The sequence below is a fragment of the Dendrobates tinctorius genome, unplaced genomic scaffold (genome assembly GCF_039654945.1).
Source record: "Dendrobates tinctorius isolate UK_male_01 unplaced genomic scaffold, ASM3965494v1 ptg000222l, whole genome shotgun sequence".
Taxonomy (NCBI): domain Eukaryota; kingdom Metazoa; phylum Chordata; class Amphibia; order Anura; family Dendrobatidae; genus Dendrobates; species Dendrobates tinctorius.
The window spans coordinates 1,351,590-1,371,569 of record NW_027361889.1 but is presented as its reverse complement, the minus strand read 5'-3'; the positions used below and the strand labels follow the sequence as shown (position 1 = coordinate 1,371,569).

Below are 19,980 nucleotides of genomic sequence, written 5' to 3'. Positions count from 1 at the left end.
TTGTTCTGCGCCCCCCCCCCCCCCCGTTTCTTCTTCATCCCGGCAGGGGTATACAGGGGTCGGGCTGTGGGAAGCAGGGACGCGGCCCGGGGTTGCGGCGCATCTTCCGCGCTGACCCCCTGCTGACAGGCGGCCGGCGCTATTAATTTAGGCCCCGGCTTCATCTCGGGCCTACCGCTGCGTCGCGGCCACGCCCCCTGCCCCTTTCTTCTAAGCGGGCTTCTCTCCCGCCCGTCCTAGGCCTTCCCAGCCCCCTTGCCTCACACCAGCCTGCTATTGGACAGCGGGCGGTGCTAAGGGGATCTCTGCGGCGAGCTCCGCCCTTCTTCTCCCTCTGGCAGCGCGCCCTTTCCCTGGTGGTCGCCATCTTCTCAGCCTGCCAGCCGGACCTCATTCCCTGCCGGATTTCGGTCGCTGGGACTTTTTTCAGCCGGATTGGCCTGGCCTCATCCTGCAGCCAGATCAGAGAGCGTCGCCCTTGGGGACACCGGACCGTGAGTAGCTCTGCACCTGCAGACTGACACCCTTCTCTGCCTTCTGTCCCCCAACCAGCCGGCACTGCCTCTCTTTTCACTATGTCCAACGCTAAGTCTGATCGTACCCGCTCTGCGTCCAGCCCGACGCCGCTCAGGAGCCATCCATAGCCCCAGGGGCGAGTGAGCCCCCCATGCCGGGTTGGGCCTCCTCTCAATCACAGTCAGTGGCAGACCTCATCAAGGTGTCTCAGTCCCTAGTAGCCGTTCTGGACAAGTTGCCCTTGGGAGCTTCGGCGGGACCCAGCACGTCTCAGGACGTCCCATCTGAGCCAGCCAGCGGCAGTCGCAAGAGGCCCAGGCAGGACCTCCAGGCGGAGTCCTCCCCTCGTCCTACCTCACCCCATAGTCCCCAGCAGTCTCCCTCTCGGGCCTCCTCCCCCGAGTCAGGCGAAGCGCTTTCGGAATCGGAAGGGGTCTTAGAGCTGGATTCGGACCAGGATGCGAACATGAAGGTTACGGTGCAAAACCTCATTGCCGCGATTCACCATACCTTTGACATCGTTGACGCCCCTGCGAAATCCTCAGATCAGGAGGTTTCGTCCAGACGGGCGGAAACACCATCCAGGGTGTTTCCCTTCCATTCTGAGTTTGGAAAGATTTTTACAAAGGAGAGAGAAGATCCGACCAGACGCTTTCAAAGAGGAAAGCGTCTCGGCGTGCTGTACCCGTTTGCTAAAGAGCTCACGGACAACTGGGCCGCTTCTCCCTCGGTGGACCCTCCCGTGTCCAGACTTTCTAATAATACGGTCCTTCCGCCGTCAGGTGTGGCGTCGCTAAAAGATTCTAATGATAGGATCATAGAATCTCTAGCAAAATCTGCCTTCGAAGCGGCATCAGCAGCGGTATGTCCAGTCTTTGTTTCTTCTTGGGCAGCAAAGGCCATATCCACTTGGGCAGATGACCTTCGGCAGGGCATTCTGGATAAGGCACGACCAGAGCATTTGGCCGATCTCGCCAATCAGATTTCCCATACGGGGGATTATCTGCTTTCTGCCTCCTTGGATGCCGCATCTTGCGCAGTTCAGGTGTCAAGTAACATCATGGCAATCCGACGTACAATTTGGCTCAAGGCCTGGCAGGCGGACTTGTCCTCCAAAAAGTCTCTGACCAATCTGCCTTTTCAGGGAGTGCATCTCTTCGGATCACAATTGGATCAGATTATTAAGGACGCTACCGGAGGTACGAGTTCTCTTCTCCCCTCCAAGCCTCGCAGACCTCCTCCAAGGCGTCAGTTTCGTCCCTGTCGGACTTTCTGCCGTTTCAATACTTCCAACCAGCAAAGGCCACAGGCACATCAGGAGAGAAAGAAGGTTTCCTTCAGGCCCACTCCGTCCTGGCGGTCCCACTCTTCCCAGGGAAGACCGTCCAGATCTAGATCTGGACGGTCTACGTCCGCATGACTACCATCGGTCTCCCATGGGTGGGTCCCTTCCAATTGGGAGGTCGACTTCTCTTCAGCGACGTCTGGCTCGCCTCAGTAGAGGACGCTTGGGTCAGAGAGGTTGTATCAACAGGATACAAAATAGAGTTCATTTCTCTTCCACGGGATCGTTTCTTACAATCCCGTCCGCCGAGGGATCCGGCCTTGGTCCCGGGGTTCGGTTCGGCCATCGCCTCTCTTCTCAGTTCCGGGGTGATTGTGCCCGTTCCCGAATCGGAACGCTTCACAGGGTTTTATTCAAACCTGTTTGTGGTGCCGAAAAAGGACGGGACAGTTCGACCCATCTTGGATCTCAAGTTACTCAACAAGAGAGTTTGCCTTCGCCACTTCCGGATGGAGTCAGTTCGCTCGGTAATTGCTTCCATGGAGGAGCAGGAATTCATTGGTTCCATAGACATCCAAGATGCCTATCTACATGTGCCCATATTTCCCGGACATCAGAAGTTCCTGCAGTTTGCGATTCTTCACGAACATTAACAGTTCGTCGCGCTTCCTTTCGGGCTCGCCACCGCTCTCAGAGTCTTCACGAAGATTATGGCGGCGTTGATGGCCTTGTTGAGGATCAGAGGTCTCGTTCTTTTTCCGTACCTCGACGATATCCTGATCAAGGCCCCCTCCTTTCAACAGGCCCGCCTAAGTGTGGCGATCGTTCTAGACACCCTGTCCAGTTTTGGGTGGATCGTCAACCGGGAAAAGTCCTGTCTGGTCCCTACTCAACGCCTTCTGTTTCTGGGCCTTCTGTTCGACACTCGTCGGTCAAGGGTATTTCTCCCACAAGACAAGATTCTTTCCCTGCAGCAGGGCGTGCGATCATTACAGATCACACGATTTCCATCCCTCAGGTCAGCCATGAGGGTCCTGGGGAAGATGGTGGCGGCGATAGAGGCAGTTCCCTTTGCCCACTTTCACGCCAGGCCACTCCAGCAGGCCATTTTGTCCAGGGGGAACAGGTCGGCTCTGTCTCTGGATCGTCCGGTTCGCCTTTCCTGCCGCATCAGGCGGTCTCTCAACTGGTGGTTGACGTCTCCCCTCATTCTCTTGGGGCGGTCTTTTCCCGTTCACTGGCAGATTGTCACTACGGACGCCAGCCTCATCGGCTGGGGTGCAGTGTTCCGCAATCACACTGTTCAGGGTCGATGGTCGACTCAGGAATCAGCTCTGCAGATCAATGTCCTAGAGATACGGGCGATCCATCTAGCTCTCGTCCACTGGGAAAGGCGCCTCAAGGGCCTGCCTGTCAGGATTCAGACAGACAATGCCACAGCGGTGGCATATATCAACCGCTAAGGGGGGACACGGAGTGTCTCAGCCCTGGCGGAAGTGTCCAGAATTCTTCAATGGGCAGAGACCTTTGTTCCAACGATTTCCGCGGTTCACATTCCCGGCGTGGACAACTGGGCCGCCGATTTCCTCAGCCGCGAGGGTCTCGCGGCAGGGTAATGGTCCCTACATCCGGAGGTGTTTCATCTGCTCTGCCGTCGGTGGGGAATCCCGGATGTAGACCTCATGGCATCTCGCCTCAACAGGAAAGTACCACAATTCGTGTCCAGGTCTCGGGACCCTCTGGCAGTGGGCGCCGACGCTCTGGCCGTCCCTTGGTCACAGTTCGTGCTCCCCTACCTGTTCCCTCCTCTGCCTCTTCTTCCCAAGTTGTTGAAGAAAATCAAAGCAGAGGGGATTCCAGTCATCCTCATCGCCCCGAATTGGCCCAGAAGGTCTTGATTCGCAGACATTGTCAACCTTCTCGCGGACGCCCCCTGGAAGCTTCCCGACGGGCAGATCTGCTGTCTCAAGGCCCGATTTGCCACCCCAATTCTCGGTCGCTCAATTTAACGGCGTGGCTGTTGAGACCGAGGTTTTGAGACGGGCAGGAATCTCTGATCGGGTAATTCATACCATGATCCGCGCCAGAAAGCCTTCTTCTTCGAAGATCTATTACCGTACTTGGAAAGCCTATTTCTCCTGGTGTGAGGCCAATGACATCGCGCCCTTGGTTTTTTCGCTCCCTTCTATTCTAGCGTTTCTTCAGGCAGGGCTGGATGCGGGGCTTGCTCTCAGTTCCTTGAAGGGTCAAGTTTCGGCACTGTCCATTTTATTTCAGAAAACGCTGGCCTCCCGGCCCCAGGTCAAAACCTTCCTCCAGGGTGTGGCTCACACGGTTCCTCCGTACCGAGCTCCCGTGGATCCTTGGGATCTTAATTTGGTTCTTCAGGGTCCTCCTTTTGAACCTCTCAGGGACGTTTCCCTTTCCCTCCTTTCTTGGAAAGTGGCCTTTCTGGTGGCCATTACCTCCATCCGGCGCGTGTCGGAATTAGCGGAACTTTCTTGCCGCTCTCCTTTTTTGGTCCTTCATCAGGACAAGGTAGTTCTGCGGCCTCCGCCCTCTTTTCTTCCGAAGGTGGTATCTTCGTTTCACCTCAATGAGGACATTGTTCTGCCATCCTTCTGCCCGAGCCCAGCTCACCCTCGGGAGCGGTCTTTGGACAAGCTGGACCTAGTCAGGGCATTGAGAGTCTATCTAGCCCGGACGACTTCCTTGTGGAAGTCAGACTCTCTGTTCATCACCCAGCCTCAAAGGCAACTATTGCGCGCTGGATCAGATCGGCAATTTTGGAGGCATACCGGGTCAAGCATCGAGTGGCCCCTCCAGGGATCAGAGCGCACTCTACCCGGGCGGTGGGTGCCTCCTGGGCGGTGCGCCACAGAGCTTCCGCGCTGCAGCTTTGCAATGCTGCAAGGGGGTCATCGGTTCACACCTTTGTGAAATTCTACAGGGTCCACACCTACGCTTCGGCGGACGCCAGCCTATGTAGAAGGATTCTGCAGGCTGCGGTGGCGAGTCCACTGGCCTGATGGAAGTTTGTTTCCCACCCCAGGGACTGCTTTGGGACGTCCCATGGTCTCTGAGTCCCCCAATAAGGCGAACGAGAAAACAGGATTTTTTGGGTTGCTTACCGTAAAATCTGTTTCTCGGAGCCTTCATTGGGGGACACAGCACCCTCCCATGTTCTACAACTCCTGTTCTTATGTTTGTCGGTTTGTTACAGTTGAGTTGTTTGTTCTGCTTTCAATCTATTCTGTTACTTCTCCTACTGCTTTCTCACTAACTGAGGAACTTCCTGCCGGTCGGTGGGGTGTACACTGCGGAGGAGGAGCTAACCTTTTTTTGTGCATAGTGTCAGACTCCTAGTGGCAGCAGCATACACCCATGGTCTCTGTGTCCCCCAATGAAGGCTCCGAGAAACAGATTTTACGGTAAGCAACCCAAAAAATCCTGTTTTTCAGTTGTTTCACACTTTAATTATATAATTCCACATGTGTTAATTCATTGTTTTGATGCCTTCAGAATGAATCTACAATTTTCATAGTCATGAAAATAAAGAAAACTCTTTGAATGAGAAGGTGTGTCCAAACTTTGGTCTGTACCGTATACATGTACATGTATACAGTGCATTACATATTTACAATTTATTACAGTTTTTTGTGTTCTAAAGTTGTATTCCAATAAATAGATATTATGTTCTATCTAAATATCTTGATTATTGGATCATAGAAATGATTAAATGTATGATGTTCACATTGTACTACAATAAATATTTCACTTAAATATAAGCAATATATGTGGGAGTCGGAGTCGTGGAGTCGGTGTAAGGGAAATTGAGGAGTCGCAGGTTTGGCTTACCGACTCCACAGCCCTGTCCGGAAGACACCAGATCTCTGACCCATTGGTCTGAACGACCGCCAGCCAGACCTGACGAAACAGGAGTAGACTGCAGCCTACCCTGTCTGTGTCTTCCAGATACTGCAATGAGTCATTGAGCAGAGAACTTGCTGGAAGAGGTACCTTTGGTCCAGACCGTGAAGGTCTGTTTCTCCAGGAATGAGAAGGCTTGTATAGAGGTTTTGAGTCCCTGTCCCCTGCGCGGGGACGGGCAGAGCTAGAGGAAGCTGTTGCGGATGGCCAGCTTGCGGAACTGCGAAAGGGCCGGAAGCAGACCTGGCGTGGGTTCCGAAAGGGCCAACTGGGTCTTTGCTGAGGGAGGAATTTGCTCTTTCCTCCAATAGCATCCGAGATAATTTGGTCAAGTTTGTCTCCAGATGCCCGCTCTGGTAGGGCAAGGAGGTTAAGGATTTCTTGGGAGTTAGAGATTCCGATTAGGTCTTATTTGAGTGTACCTTTGCTGAATTAAAGAGAAGTCTTGTCTATATGTAGCACATTTGGAGCCTCTCTTGTATTTCTAATTATTGTTATTCAAGGAGACGTGACATTGACGCTATATAATAATATGTTTATTTTTGTTAAGATGGGGGACAATTCAATTCAGGGGGGAGGGAGGTGGGGTAAGGGGACTATGTTCCCCTGGGTTGTTATACCTGTTTTGTTGGAAAATGTTCAAATAAAAAATATCTGATTTTAAAAAAAAAGGATTTCTTGGAAGCGGAGTCCGCCCGCCACTCTCGGAGCCATAGAGCTTTTCTGATGGTAACGGCGTTTGCAAGTGCCGCACAGTTAGCCGCATTTAGGGAGGCATGCACAACATAATCCCCTACCTGGGCAATCTGGTAAGCGAGAATGACCGCCTCGGGAAGTAGGCTATTGTTTCAACCGGTCTTAGCTAGAGCCTCTGCCCAGGCTACCCAAGTGGCGGTGAAGGAAGAGAAGAGTGGTGCTCCGGTAGCCTCAAAGACTGATCGAGCAAGATTGTCAATTTGTTGATCAGTGGGGTTTTTGATGGACGAGCCATGCGAAAGAGACAGGAGGGTTTTGGAAGCGAGCCGTGATATGAGTGGATCTACTGCAGGGGACTCGGTCCATTCCTTTCGTAGAGTAGAAGCAAAGGGATACCGTGCTTCCAGCGGTTTTTGCCCTGTGAATCACTTGTTCTGGCGACTCCTATGCCTTTGAACAATGTCTGTAAACTCAGGGTGGTTAGCAAAAAACCCTATGAGGACGTTTGGTCCTTTTGAAGGATACCATGTAATCCGTACTAGCCTCAGGTTCATCGTCTACTCTCAGAGCCTTATTAACCGCTTCAATGAGAGAATCTAGAGACTCCTGGTACTCTAATGAGTCCGGGTCTACGGCCACATCTGACTCGTATTCTGAGTCGTGTTCGCTGCAAACCCCTGGTGAGGGGGAGCGGGAAGCAGCTTATGGACGCCGAGGCACCAGAGTGCCTGGGGGACGATTCACAGGGACGTTTTCTGGAAGATTGTGTATCTTCTGCTGCAGTCCGGCCCCTGTCTGAGGAAGACTCTCGCGTTGCTGAAGGGCCCTCTACAGGAGGTAAATTGATGCCCTGGCTTGAGGAGTAATCACGGAAGGATTCTATGGCTTTAGCCAGGGAAGCCATGGACTGTGCCAGGGACGTGGCCCACTCGGGTGGACTAAATCCACTAGGGTCGGCATTAGCAGGGGGCTCCTGTGCACATGAGGGGTCGCAGGCCGCACATGTTGCGGTATGGTGTCTCCATGGTAGTGGGGCATTACATGCTGTACATGAGGCATACACCACTGTGTGTTTTATCTACTTTTTTAGATGCCTTTGATTGAGATATTTTGCATGTAGGTGCTGCTTAGAGGCTGCCGCAGGGAAGGGGTTAATCGCTGTGTATCAGCTTACCCAGGTCCTGTGTCCGTGCCCCCAAAGAAGAAGTCTGCGTTGCTGTGGTGCCTGAGGACACACATGCGGTGAGAAGATGGCATCCCCAGCCTGTGGTTAGACGCACGTTGACCGGAAGTGGAGTCAGAGAAGGAAAGAGAGCACTTCTCGCTCGTGAGAAGCGCCAGAAAAAGAGGGCGGAGTCAGGGCCCGGGGTAGAATGTGGCCACAGCGCTTCTTGCTCAGAGTGAGAAGCGCCTAAAAAGTGGGCAGAGTTTGGTCTATGCTGGCTAGAAGCTGGGACCCTAAATTTGAGACTGCGGCGATGGCCGCGGTCAGCGGTGGCCGCAGATGTGGTGCTGGAACAGTAGCGGTGGCTAGTCATCAGCACACATATCCCCCTGGGGGGCACGGACATCCCACAGGACCATGAGCAGATTCTGCCTTGGAGCAACCCTGTTGCTACTCAGAGGGAATGAAACAGCCAAGAGCGCGGTGCAGAGCCGGGTGCTGTGGCCAAACTGGAGATTGTCCGCACATATTCTTTCCTCAATCCACCATCCCTTGATAGGGAGGTGGAGAGGTCTCTTTCGCCTCCTGTCATCATCCACTTTCGTAAGTCAAATATAGAGTCACTGCACATGTGGATTTTTGCCAAAAGTGGGTAATCTTTATTTCTATTGGACGGTGAAGAAGCGACTTTTGACGTTTCGGCCTCCCAACGGCCTTTATCATATAGTCGCCCTTAAAGAAGAAAGATTGTAGTCACCGGTTAGATAGTTTCACTGTTAGACAATGTTTTTAGAGTCAATGGATTGTCCTTTGTAGCCAGAGGTCCTGGTTCATGGGGATCCACAACTGTGTAAGTGTGCCCAAAGCTAATTGCCTTTAAGATAAGTGATTCCAGAGGATCCACAATTGTGTGCCCAAAGTACATCGCAATCATTGGTGGCAGTGGTGGATGCAGGCACCGCCGTGCCTGTGCAGTGAATGAGCTCATTCACTGCACAGGTACGGCGGTGCCTGCATCCACCACTGCCACCAATGATTGCGATGTACTTTGGGCACACAATTGTGGATCCTCTAGAATCACTTATCTTAAAGGCAATTAGCTTTGGGCACACTTACACAGTTGTGGATCCCCATGAACCAGGACCACTGGCTACAAAGGACAATCCATTGACTCTAAAAACATTGTCTAACAGTGAAACTATCTAACCGGTGACTACAATCTTTCTTCTTTAAGGGCGACTATATGATAAAGGCCGTTGGGAGGCCGAAACGTCAAAAAGCTTTCGCTTCTTCACCGTCCAATAGAAATAAAGATTACCCACTTTTGCAAAAATCCACGTGTGCAGTGACTCTATATTTGACTTATGCCAGCGGGACTACCAGTTCCCTTCTCACTAGCACCGTACATCCACACTTCTTAGTCGAGTGCTAACAATCTATATTACCTACCTATCATCCACTTTCGGGCAGTGGTGGTGCAGTACGGCCGCATGGACGCCGCATGGAGCCTCTGCATGTTACCTGAGGTAATCTTACTTGGAGGTGAGGCAGGGCATATCCGGCTGAAAGAGACCTTGCTCCAGAAGGGGGTACTTGGGGGCGACACCCCATGTTCCCATCTGTTGCTGATGTGGGGAGAACAGACCCAATGAAGGGATCAGTCACCCTTAAGGAGAGCCCAGGCCAGCGTTGAGGTTGCAGGAGGGGATACGGGGAGACGACACTCCACGTGCCCGCCTGTTGATGAGTTTGGGAGATCGAGACCTTGAAAGGCCCCATCACCCTTTGCTGTTGAAGATTTTGTGGTAAAAAGTAAAAATAAAAAATGGAATCCTGGTCTGAAATCAGACCCTAGTGCCTCCTACAGACACTAAGCAAGAACTGGTTCAGGATAGAGCAAGCAGAGGGTGTATACTGCGGAGGAGGAGTTAATTTCTTTGTGTACTCCTAGAGGCAGCAGCATAACACCAATGGTCTTGTGTCCCCCAATAAGGCGAAGGAGAAATTATATATACACACATATATATTAATCATTGCTTATAGCAGGCAGTGCAAAAGAAACGCCGATCCAGGTGGGTCATCCATTTTCCACAGCTTCCTTATCATCAGAGGCAAGATAACAATGACAGGAAAACCCCCTATACACAGCTGGTAACTCAATTTGCTGCTCCTCCTCTTTTCACAATGAACTTTGCACACGCTCATTAAACGTTTCAATGCAAAAAGATAGAGTCTGTCCATTGTGGCTAATGTACGTGTTGTTTCCCCAGAGAACATTTCTGGCATAATTTAGGCCTCCAAAGAGACATAAATCTTTGCCCGTTATGGTGGAGCCGGCGGGGAAGGAGGATAAAAATATTTCAAGGCATTGCATGCCAGAAAACTGCTTAAGACACCTTGATGTATCGGGCCACATACTGTCAGCTGGATACACCGGTATCTGTAATGTAGAGTACATATGCGGTAATAATATGCATTCTTATACAATATGTGGCACATATAACCACTTACGTGATATTGGTAGAGTTGCCGCATCAGCGGGCAGGAGATGTAGTGATTTCTGTCCATTGCCATAGCCAAGACCAGGGCACCGCTATGAGGGGAGCTGAGCAGGGCTGCGATGGCCTGCAGCAAACGGACAGCGATTCCGGTCACCTGTGTGTTCCCCTGACGGATACGTGCCAGCTCCTGCCCTAGCGCTTGCTGCAGGGCCAGGGATATGGGTCTGGGATTGGAGTTCTGCCATCTGGGGTCCGGATTAAGAGGGAAGAGCTAAATGGGAACAAAAGTTAGTTATGTCCCAGTAATAATGTATTTAATTGAGAAAAAAAGAAATATATTATAATTCTTCCACAGATTGATGGCTTCTATTAGGCAATTTTACTCAGAAATTCATTAAGCCTAATGAACTGGACTGGAACAGGGCGACCATTTCTTGTACAATAGAAAACTTATGAATTTTCTCACATTTTAGCTTTTCCAAACTGTTTGCAGACGATGTTTTTGTACTTTTCCCCAGCAACATTAACACACCTTGAGACCGACATACACTGTACCCCCCCACACACACACCCCTTACTCTTCCCACAGCATTGGTACAGCAGTGTCGACTCCTCTGCATTAGATGCGTAGGCAAGATCTGTACCATTTACCTGCAGAAACATTCCGGCCAGGTCATCCTCCGGTCCCAGGACTGGAATCTGAGTGAGACCTCTGGGCCGCAGCTGTCCTTGGGGTACTTCAGTGCTGGGTTTTCGTTTCACTACATCCGCACTATCTGAAGCATCAAGGAAAGCAAAAATAACAAAGATGAAATAAAACACATTAGAACACTGTTATTTCCAAACACAAATCACTTACTAATGTGCACCTAAACATATAAAATTCAGTGTGGGCAGTGTAGTAGGATTTTGGCATCACCACTGCTTGGCAGCAGCCAGATGTAGATGCTGCACAAAGCGCCATATACTGTAGTGACCTTTCCTGTGTACTGCAGCTGATCTGCAGTGCCCCACAGTGGTCACTACACCGGGTATAGAGTTGTGATGTTCCGCTACACACAATATGTACAGCCGGCTGCCGCTACAGCTGATCGGTGATGGTGCCCAGTTGTCGGCTACTCACCTATTTGATATTCATGACCCATCCTGAGGATGGATCGCCAATACAAAAGTAGTGGACAATACATATAAAACATGAAATCCTGCTACGTCAATATAAAAGGGATACTTTTCTTTATGATAGAAGCAGTTTAGTACGTTCTGTACCCACCTCTTCTTGGTGGTATAGAAGCGGTCAGCAGACTATGAAATGTTTGGCCCCCAGTTGCACCTCTCTCGTGCTGAACCTCCACCAAGTGAGCCATGTAATCTGGGAAAAAAAAAAAGTGACAGATCTGCAGCATTGTCTTATAATCTGCAATCTGACGTAAATATCACATAACATAAGACTGACAAATGAAGAATACCATGTAATGTGGACTCCGATACTCACTCTTATCCATGATGTTCTGCTCTAACGCCTGAGGTTCATGGGACACCGCCTGGTCCAGATATTGCAGGAGTTTGCTCATACTAGAAACCGGGATCCCAAAAGACTGGACGAAAAGAAGCAACTGCTGCGGTTCCAAATCCTGCAATGCTAAGAAGTCGTACGTAGAGGTATAAAATATACATACAATGTGGGTAAGCGACATACTGTAAGCTGGACCTACACCTCCCTATCTGCAAACAATTGCATTCCCCATAGCATAACGATTCTGGAACCTTTTTTTGTCTTAGATCTCGGTGTTGCACCGTTCATCTATTATTATTATGCCTCCTGGTAATGTATAAGTAAAACTAATAAGTGAGTGTAAGCATTCACCTTGTCAATGGCGTGCGTCCCTATACAGTCGGACACGGCCTGATCAATGCTTGAAAGGACCGGCTGCGTAGGGATCCAACTATTGGCCTGTGGAATGGTGGTGCCCCATTCTCAAAGTTATTTATTATTCCTCATGGAAATGTATAGAGGGACGACGCAAACGCCAACATGATATATTATATATACTTTCCTACCTTCTTATGACCGCCTTTCGCATACCACAATAGATATGGCCATAAAAAGTCATAATTAGGGATGAGCGAATAGCTTTGGATAAATGCTTATTCGAATAGTTTTACGGTTTCCGTATAGCTGCATCGGGAACCCTGATAACTGGAGCGCTACCAATAATCAACAGTTCAGCACCGAAGCTGCATGTGTTGCGGCTGTGTGACTGTTACAACACATGTATAGAGAATCCAACAAATAGGCTCTCCATGCATGTGTTGTGACTGTCACACAGCTGCGACACATGCAGCTGCGGCGCCGAACCGCTGATAATGGGGAGCGCTCCAGGTATCCGAGTTCCCGATGCAGCTCTTCGGAAACCGCTAAAACTATTAAGCACTTATCCAAAGCTATTTGCTCATCCCTAATCATAAGCTAGGTCTTTTCCTAGTGAATAAAATACTATGGATTCTAATTTTTTGTTGGTAGATGCCAATATTTTGGCAAGATACTGCGTGATTGGATGACTGCATGGGCGACCGCAGGACCTCATGGATGGAGGAGTTTTATTTTTGCAACCATGCTCCTTGTGTTGGATCTTCTAGTTAGGTGTATTTTATAGGTGTGGACATCAATCATGTGATGCTCATCTCATGTGAAGATCCCAGCCATATAAACTACATGTGCTATGTAAACTGTGTGCATAGAGGCACATGGATACATTGGAGGTATTGGTCAGGGAAGACTCCATGACCTTGTCCATCCCAAATTATTTCTAACCTACCAGCATCCACAAGACGAGGAACCTCTGAGCGGATCATCCTGAGCTTCAGCCAGTCTGGAAGCAATAATGCTTCTTCTGAAGTGTCCACCAAGAACGCTGTAGGGAGAGGCTTCTTCTCAGGAAACCAAATGTCCAACAAAGCAAAGAAGTCACTGGGACCTATGACAAACAAAAAATCCATGTAACGTGTATCTAAACATAGGGACTAAACTAGCAAGCAAGATCCTTACCACGAGGAGGCCCAAGGGTCAGCAGAATGACCATGGCATGGACAACCAGAATATGCATTGTAGCAGTCTCCCCAGAAATCCAACGTAAAAAAACTTGATCCTGTGATTCAGACTGAGCAAAAACACATAAAAGTGGTAGAAATTAGTGCATATTAGTGGCAAGCCGCAATCAAAGTTAAGTAGATTTACACCTTGCGCAATCAAAAAGTAAAAGTAGATTTACACCTTGCACAATCAAAAAGTAAAAGTAGACTTACACTCTGCCACACTCACAAAGTAAGGGTAGACTTACATCGTGCCACACTCACAAAGTAAGGGTAGACTTACATGCTGCCACAAAGTAAGGGTAGACTTACATACTGCCACAAAGTAAGGGAAAACTTACATCCTGCCACAAAGTAAGGGTAGACTAACATCCTGCCGCAAAGTAAGGGTAGACTAACATCCTGCCGCAAAGTAAGGGTAGACTAACATCCTGCCACAAAGTAAGGGTAGACTAACATCCTGCCACAAAGTAAGGGTAGACTTACATCCTGCCACCAAGTAAAGGTAGACTTACATCCTGCCACAAAGTAAGGGTAGACTTACATCCTGCCACAAAGTAAGGGTAGACTAACATCTTGCCACAAAGTAAGGGTAGACTAACATCCTGCCACAAAGTAAGGGTAGACTAACATCCTGCCACAAAGTAAGGGTAGACTTACATCCTGCCACAAAGTAAGGGTAGACTAACATCCTGCCACAAAGTAAGGGTAGACTAACATCCTGCCACAAAGTAAGGGTAGACTAACATCCTGCCTCAAAGTAAGGGTAGACTTACACCCTGCCATAAAGGGTAGCCTTACATCGTGCCACAATCACAAAGTAAGGGTAGACTTACATCCTGCCACAAAGTAAAGGTAGACTTACATCCTGCCACAAAGTAAGGGTAGACTTACATCCTGCCACAAAGTAAGGGTAGACTTACATCCTGCCACAATGTAAGAGTAGACTTACATCGTGCCACAAAGTAAGGGTAGACTTACATCCTGCCACAAAGTAAGGGTAGACTTACATCCTGCCACAAAGTAAGGGTAGACTTACATCCTGCCACAAAGTAAGGGTAGACTTACATCCTGCCACAAAGTAAGGGTAGACTTACATCCTGCCACAAAGTTAGACTTACATCCTGCCACAAAGTAAGGGTAGACTTACATCCTGCCACAAAGTAAGGGTAGACTTACATCCTGCCACAAAGTTAGACTTACATCCTGCCACAAAGTAAGGGTAGACTTACATCCTGCCACAAAGTAAAGGTAGACTTACATCCTGCCACAAAGTAAGCGTAGACTTACATCCTGCCACAATCCCAAAGGGTAGACTTACATCCTGCCATAATCCCAAAGGGTAGACTTACATCCTGCCATAGTGACTGCAGATAGTAATGTGTAAGATATCCTCATACCAGTAGCGTTTCCTTACCCAGCACTGATTGGCCATCTTTTATAAAAGTAGGAACACATCTAGCATGGGGCACGGGAACACCCAGTTATGCAGAAATTGACAGCTTGGTGTTACAAGGTTTTAGGTGTTTCCTTACATAGTCTCACACTGTATAATCAGAGATGACAGGGTCTCAACTAGTAACACCCAATTTCCAGGAAGAATAACAGAGGAACAATACAACTAGAGGTATTTTGTTATTTTACTAAGAACACCAACATGTCAGATTCTTTGGCATGTTACTGTTGCGCTTCTGTAACTTTTTGGAGGAAAAAAAAAACTACAAAAATAAAAGAGTGTAAATATACACACCCAGCTATACACCTCATCACCGTCCTTGTTTTTTCGCATTCGCTTGACATAGCATGAGAATATGGAGAGGAGTGCAGACAGGACAGCGTTTGACTCAGGGCAGTAAGACAGTCTGGAGAAAAGGTGGCCCATCATTGTGGATCGTTCCACGGTCAGACGAGCCACGTCCTGCAACACAAGGATAACAGAAGATCAGTGAGCAGCGAGAATCCTATGGTAAGTCAGTGAGACGTCACTGGGCAGAGCTGCCATGAACATACGGCCTCTTAGTCCTACGGATCAGCGCAGTTATGGCGATACCAAATTTATCTGGTAATTTGTATTAATTTTTACATTTTGTTCTTTGCAATAGAGGTAAAGCATGGGAGGATGGATAATCTCAATGTTCATGATTTTTATATATATATATATATATATATATATATATATATATATATATATATATATATATTTTTAGTTAATATTTGTGCATTCTTTTTTTCTAGTAGCTCCCTTAGGGTAGTTAAACCTGCGATCCCTTGACGGCCTATACAATATCGCAGTTTATTGTATAATTACTGGCCTGCTATGAAGCCCAGTCACAGGCATGCTTTCTTAGATGTACAAACATGGCAGACAGGGGGGCTGCAGTTGGTCCTTCACATTGTGAAGTGATGACGGGGATCAGAAATGATCCATCGCCCATTCCCAGCCTCCTAAATATCGCCATCATGGTTGGTAGACAACAGGTTCAACTAGCTCCTAAAATTGGGACCCTGGATCTATCGATCGGAGGGGGTCCCAGCTATCAGATATTTATCACCTACCCTGTGGATAATTGTAGAAAAGACCCCTAACATCATATTATGTGTGTGTAGCATGAATGTCAAAGCCGTGTAATGACCCCTTTACTATTAGGGGGATGTAAATTGTAGAATTAATTGTTCCTCACCAGTGCAAGCTCATTATGTTGTCCTTGATCTTCAATTTGTGCATGCTGGGAAAGGTACACGAGATAAGCGCTTATGGTTCTTAAATCAGTCTCCATATGAATAGCCTGCAAAGAAGAAAATAAGTTAGGAGACACTGAACATCAGGAAGAAAAATGGCAGTAACATTAACTAGTGATGAGCGAGCGTGCTTGTGTGCTCATAGAGTATCTTTGGCGTGCTCAAATAATATGTTTGAGTCCCAGCGGCTGCATGTCTCGTGGCTGTTCAACAGTTGCAACACAGGCAGGGATTGTCTAACAAACTGGCAATCCCTGAATGTGTTGCGGCTGACGAGCAGCCGCAAGACATGCAGCCACGGGGACTCGAACATAGTATTCAAGGAAGCGTAAGACACTCGGTTAGCACCCGAGCACGCTTGGATTTGACCTTATCCGAGCACGGTCGCTCATCACTAACGCACAGCTCGAGTACGGATCAAGATGTACAGACCGGCAACACGTCTCTCCTGATCCAAACTCAAGCCTCATATACACTCAGTTTGGATACGAAGACCCATGACCAATCCGTACAATTACAATCTGTACATCACTGTCCGTACTCAGACCATGAATGCCAGATGTGTGAAGTCAGGTTAATTTTAAGAGTGAATCCCATTTATTTGACCCTGAACACACATCGAAGTACCTGTTGTAATGCCACAGCTGTGGTTCCCTTAACGCTGTCAAACAGTGGGAGATTGGGCAAATCTCTTAGAAGCCACTGATATCCAGAAATCATCTCCGAGTCAGAAGAATCCTCATCCATTGACTGATCCTTCTCCTCTCCGTCCTGCAGACCACTTGATGTTAGCACCATGGAGAGACCCTGAAAAAACAGCAAAAACCTGTCAAAGTCCAGAAAGCTCTATGTTAGTTCAAAACATATAGAATAATAATATTGGCTTACCTTCATAGCCAGGACCCGAGAGGAGACCTGAGGGGAGCTGAGACGTCGCAGGAAATAATCCAGCACTTCACATGTTGTTTGCTCATCAGCTTTTGGTCCGAGAAGCAAATCCTGAAGGCGGCTGAGAAGCTGCCTCTGTTTCTGCTGTCTCTAAAAAGTGAACAGATTTACACCAAACCACGTGAATGCAAATGTCATGGCTTGTTCCTTAGCTGGTAAGTCCACGTATATTTCACATTCTACGGTATGACACATGAGCATTCTCCTTCTTCTGTTTCTTGTCTGTGACCCTGATAGCAAACACTTGTACTACATGTGAAAAGCAATGCAAGACCAAATTTAATAAGTCGCCAACTTTGCCTTTGTGAGTACAACTAGACAATAAAGGGGTCTTCTGGTTACAGAGGGAGTCCGACTGCTGGGATATGCATCGATTGGCAGAACATGGAACTTTTATCCCCCCTTACAACATGTTCCATTCACCACCTATGGGGCTCCGCTGAGCTTCTTCCTTCAGCCCCATAGAATATGAGGGCAGTTGGGCATCCAACCTGCATTGTAACTGGGCTGAGCGCTGTGGGTTTACGTGGTCAGACTCACAGTGTCACACACCCTACTGAAAAGTGTAATGGGTTACAGAAGTTACCAATTCTATTCATATATATCCAGGATAAATAAGATGAATGAATGCCACAGCCTACCTGGTGTTTCTTAGCCCGCTGTTCCTTGCTCTCATTTTCTTCCTCGTCGTCCCCTGCTCCAGACTCATCCGCAGCATCATGTAGGAGGAATTCACAGAGGCACTGCACAGGCAGCACATCCAAGGAGCCCTCACTAGACTGCACCAAATCTGCCAACCAGGGCATGGACTGTGATGATGCCTTTAAAAAAAGAAAATCGAAAAAAAGTATAAAAGGTATATCACACGGGCAGCACAGTAGCTCAGTGGTTAGCACTGCAACCTTACGGCGCTGGGGTTCTGGGTTCAAATCCCACCAAGTCAACATCTGCAAGGAGTTTATATGTTCTCCCTGTATTTGCGTGGGTTTTCTCCCACACTCTAAAGATATACTGATAGGGAATGTAGATTGTGAGCCCCAATGGGGACAGTGATTATGATGTCTCTCAAGCACTGGGTAAATAATGGTTCTATATAAGTCAGTAAAATAAATCTGATATCAGACTGCACATTACATATCTTATTATACAGGGAAAACGGCAGTACGATACTCACTGTCAATGACAGCCATCTGCCACTTTTACTTCTATGTCTGGGCGCTTGCCACATACACACAAACTCAATGTTTCTCTTATTTTTAACAAACCTGTCTTTGGATGATATTCAAAAGGAAGTCTGGACTGCGGCTACGGCAAAGGAGGTGACCAAGACGCAACGACTGATTCAAGGATTTGACCTGCTCTATGGCATTGGGGGGTGGGCGTCGTGGAGGTCCCCTGAAAAGAAACATGGAAGACATTACAGATTCGGTAAAAGTACAGACAATCAAACTTTAACAAACAGATAACAAAACCAAAAAATTTAACATACTGGGGGTCCAGGCTGGTTAGCTGAGATAGGAGCAGACTGTTGCTCTCGGTTATGGTTTGCTTGGTGGAGGCCGCGGCCAGGTGACTCTCGAAGGCTAGAATTTCCTGCTTCTCCCGCTGAGAAATTTGTAGTTCTCGGTTTATGATCTCGGTCCTGGTCTCTTCATCTGTTACGGTGCACGGTGGAAAAGAGTAATTGCTGCCGAAACACAGAGAATGGAAACCAGGAACAGAACATGAAAAGCAAAATAAAAATACTATGTTCAGTAGATTTTGGACTGAGCAATGATGTGAGACGTTCAAAGTGTACGCTGACCTATAGAAGGTTCCTAATACTTCCTCCTTCGGCCTCACTCAATGGTCTTCTGCAGCCACTCACAAAGATGGCCACACACTAGACCTCATCTTCACCCGCCTCTGCTCCCTATCTAACCTCTCTAACTCACCTCTTCCTCTCTCTGACCACAACCTACTTACATTCTCTTCCCTCTCCTCCTCAGATCCACAATCCCCACCTCAAAAACTCGCACACCCTCGCAAAAATCTTCAACGCCTCGATCTACACTCACTGTCTGAATCCCTCCTCCATCTTACAGACATAAGTTCCTTACACAATGCGGATGCCGCTGCCGCTCTATATAACACAATAGCTGTAGCTTTGGAATCAGTTGCCCCTTTCAAACATACCAAAACTCGCAAAATCAACAGACAGCCCTGGCACACCAGTCTGACCAAAGAACTGAGGCGGGCTTCCAGGGCTGCTGAGCGGAGATGGAAAAAATCCCAATCCAATGAGGACTTCATCACATTCAAACAGTCCCTCACTACTTTCAAGGCCACACTCGCTGCAGCAAAACAAACCTACCTCTCATATCCTCCCTGTCTCACAACCCTAAACAGTTATTCAACACCTTCAATTCTCTCCTCCGCCCCCCAGCACCTCCTCCCTCTCCACTCATCTCAGCTGAAGACTTTGCCTCATTTTTTAAGGAGAAGATTGATAACATCAGAGGCAGTTTTTGTCAACAACCCCCAGTGCCCCTTCCTCCTACCTGCCCTCCCCTCCTCCCCCAAAACCAACTTCTCCACCATTACAGAAGATCGACTCTACACTCTACTCTCAAGATCACATCTCACTACCTGTGCACTTGACCCGATCCCATCCCACTTCATCCCAAACCTCACCACAGTCTTCATCCCAACCCTAACCCATCTCTTCAACCTATCACTAACAACTGGTGTTTTCCCCTCAAGCTTTAAACATGCCTCAATCACACCTATCCTCAAAAAGTCCTCTCTTGACCCATCCTCTGTATCTAACTATCGCCCTATATCACTTCTCCCCTATGCCTCAAAACTACTGGAACAACACGTCCATCTTGAACTATCCTCCCACCTCTCTTCTTGCTCCCTCCTTGACCACTTGCAATCCGGCTTCCGGCCACACCACTCCACTGAAACTGCCCTAAGGTCACCAATGACCTACTAGCCGCCAAGGCCAAGCGACACTACTCTGTCCTCCTCCTCCTGTCCTCTGCCTTTGACACAGTGGACCATTCCCTATTACTACAGACCCTCTCATCTCTTGGTATCACAGACTTGGCCCTATCTTGGATTGCGTC

The 19,980-nt window shown here is 48.4% G+C and overlaps 1 protein-coding gene across 2 annotated transcripts in view; it reads right to left on the bottom strand.

Annotated features, from left to right (window-relative positions):
* INTS1 (integrator complex subunit 1) overlaps positions 1 to 19,980 on the bottom strand; it is a 102,986-nt gene that overhangs the window by 30,793 nt on the left and 52,213 nt on the right. For both annotated transcript variants that reach the window (XM_073555173.1, XM_073555174.1), the window contains exons 19-31: positions 18,360 to 18,557; positions 18,136 to 18,265; positions 17,512 to 17,691; positions 16,811 to 16,960; positions 16,550 to 16,729; positions 15,865 to 15,969; positions 14,934 to 15,101; positions 13,140 to 13,251; positions 12,910 to 13,068; positions 11,586 to 11,732; positions 11,364 to 11,462; positions 10,745 to 10,869; positions 10,104 to 10,364 (exon numbers count right to left, since the gene is read on the bottom strand). In XM_073555173.1, coding sequence (XP_073411274.1) covers positions 10,104 to 10,364; positions 10,745 to 10,869; positions 11,364 to 11,462; positions 11,586 to 11,732; positions 12,910 to 13,068; positions 13,140 to 13,251; positions 14,934 to 15,101; positions 15,865 to 15,969; positions 16,550 to 16,729; positions 16,811 to 16,960; positions 17,512 to 17,691; positions 18,136 to 18,265; positions 18,360 to 18,557 — 2,014 coding nt within the window. The remainder of the gene's footprint in view (positions 1 to 10,103; positions 10,365 to 10,744; positions 10,870 to 11,363; positions 11,463 to 11,585; positions 11,733 to 12,909; positions 13,069 to 13,139; positions 13,252 to 14,933; positions 15,102 to 15,864; positions 15,970 to 16,549; positions 16,730 to 16,810; positions 16,961 to 17,511; positions 17,692 to 18,135; positions 18,266 to 18,359; positions 18,558 to 19,980) is intronic.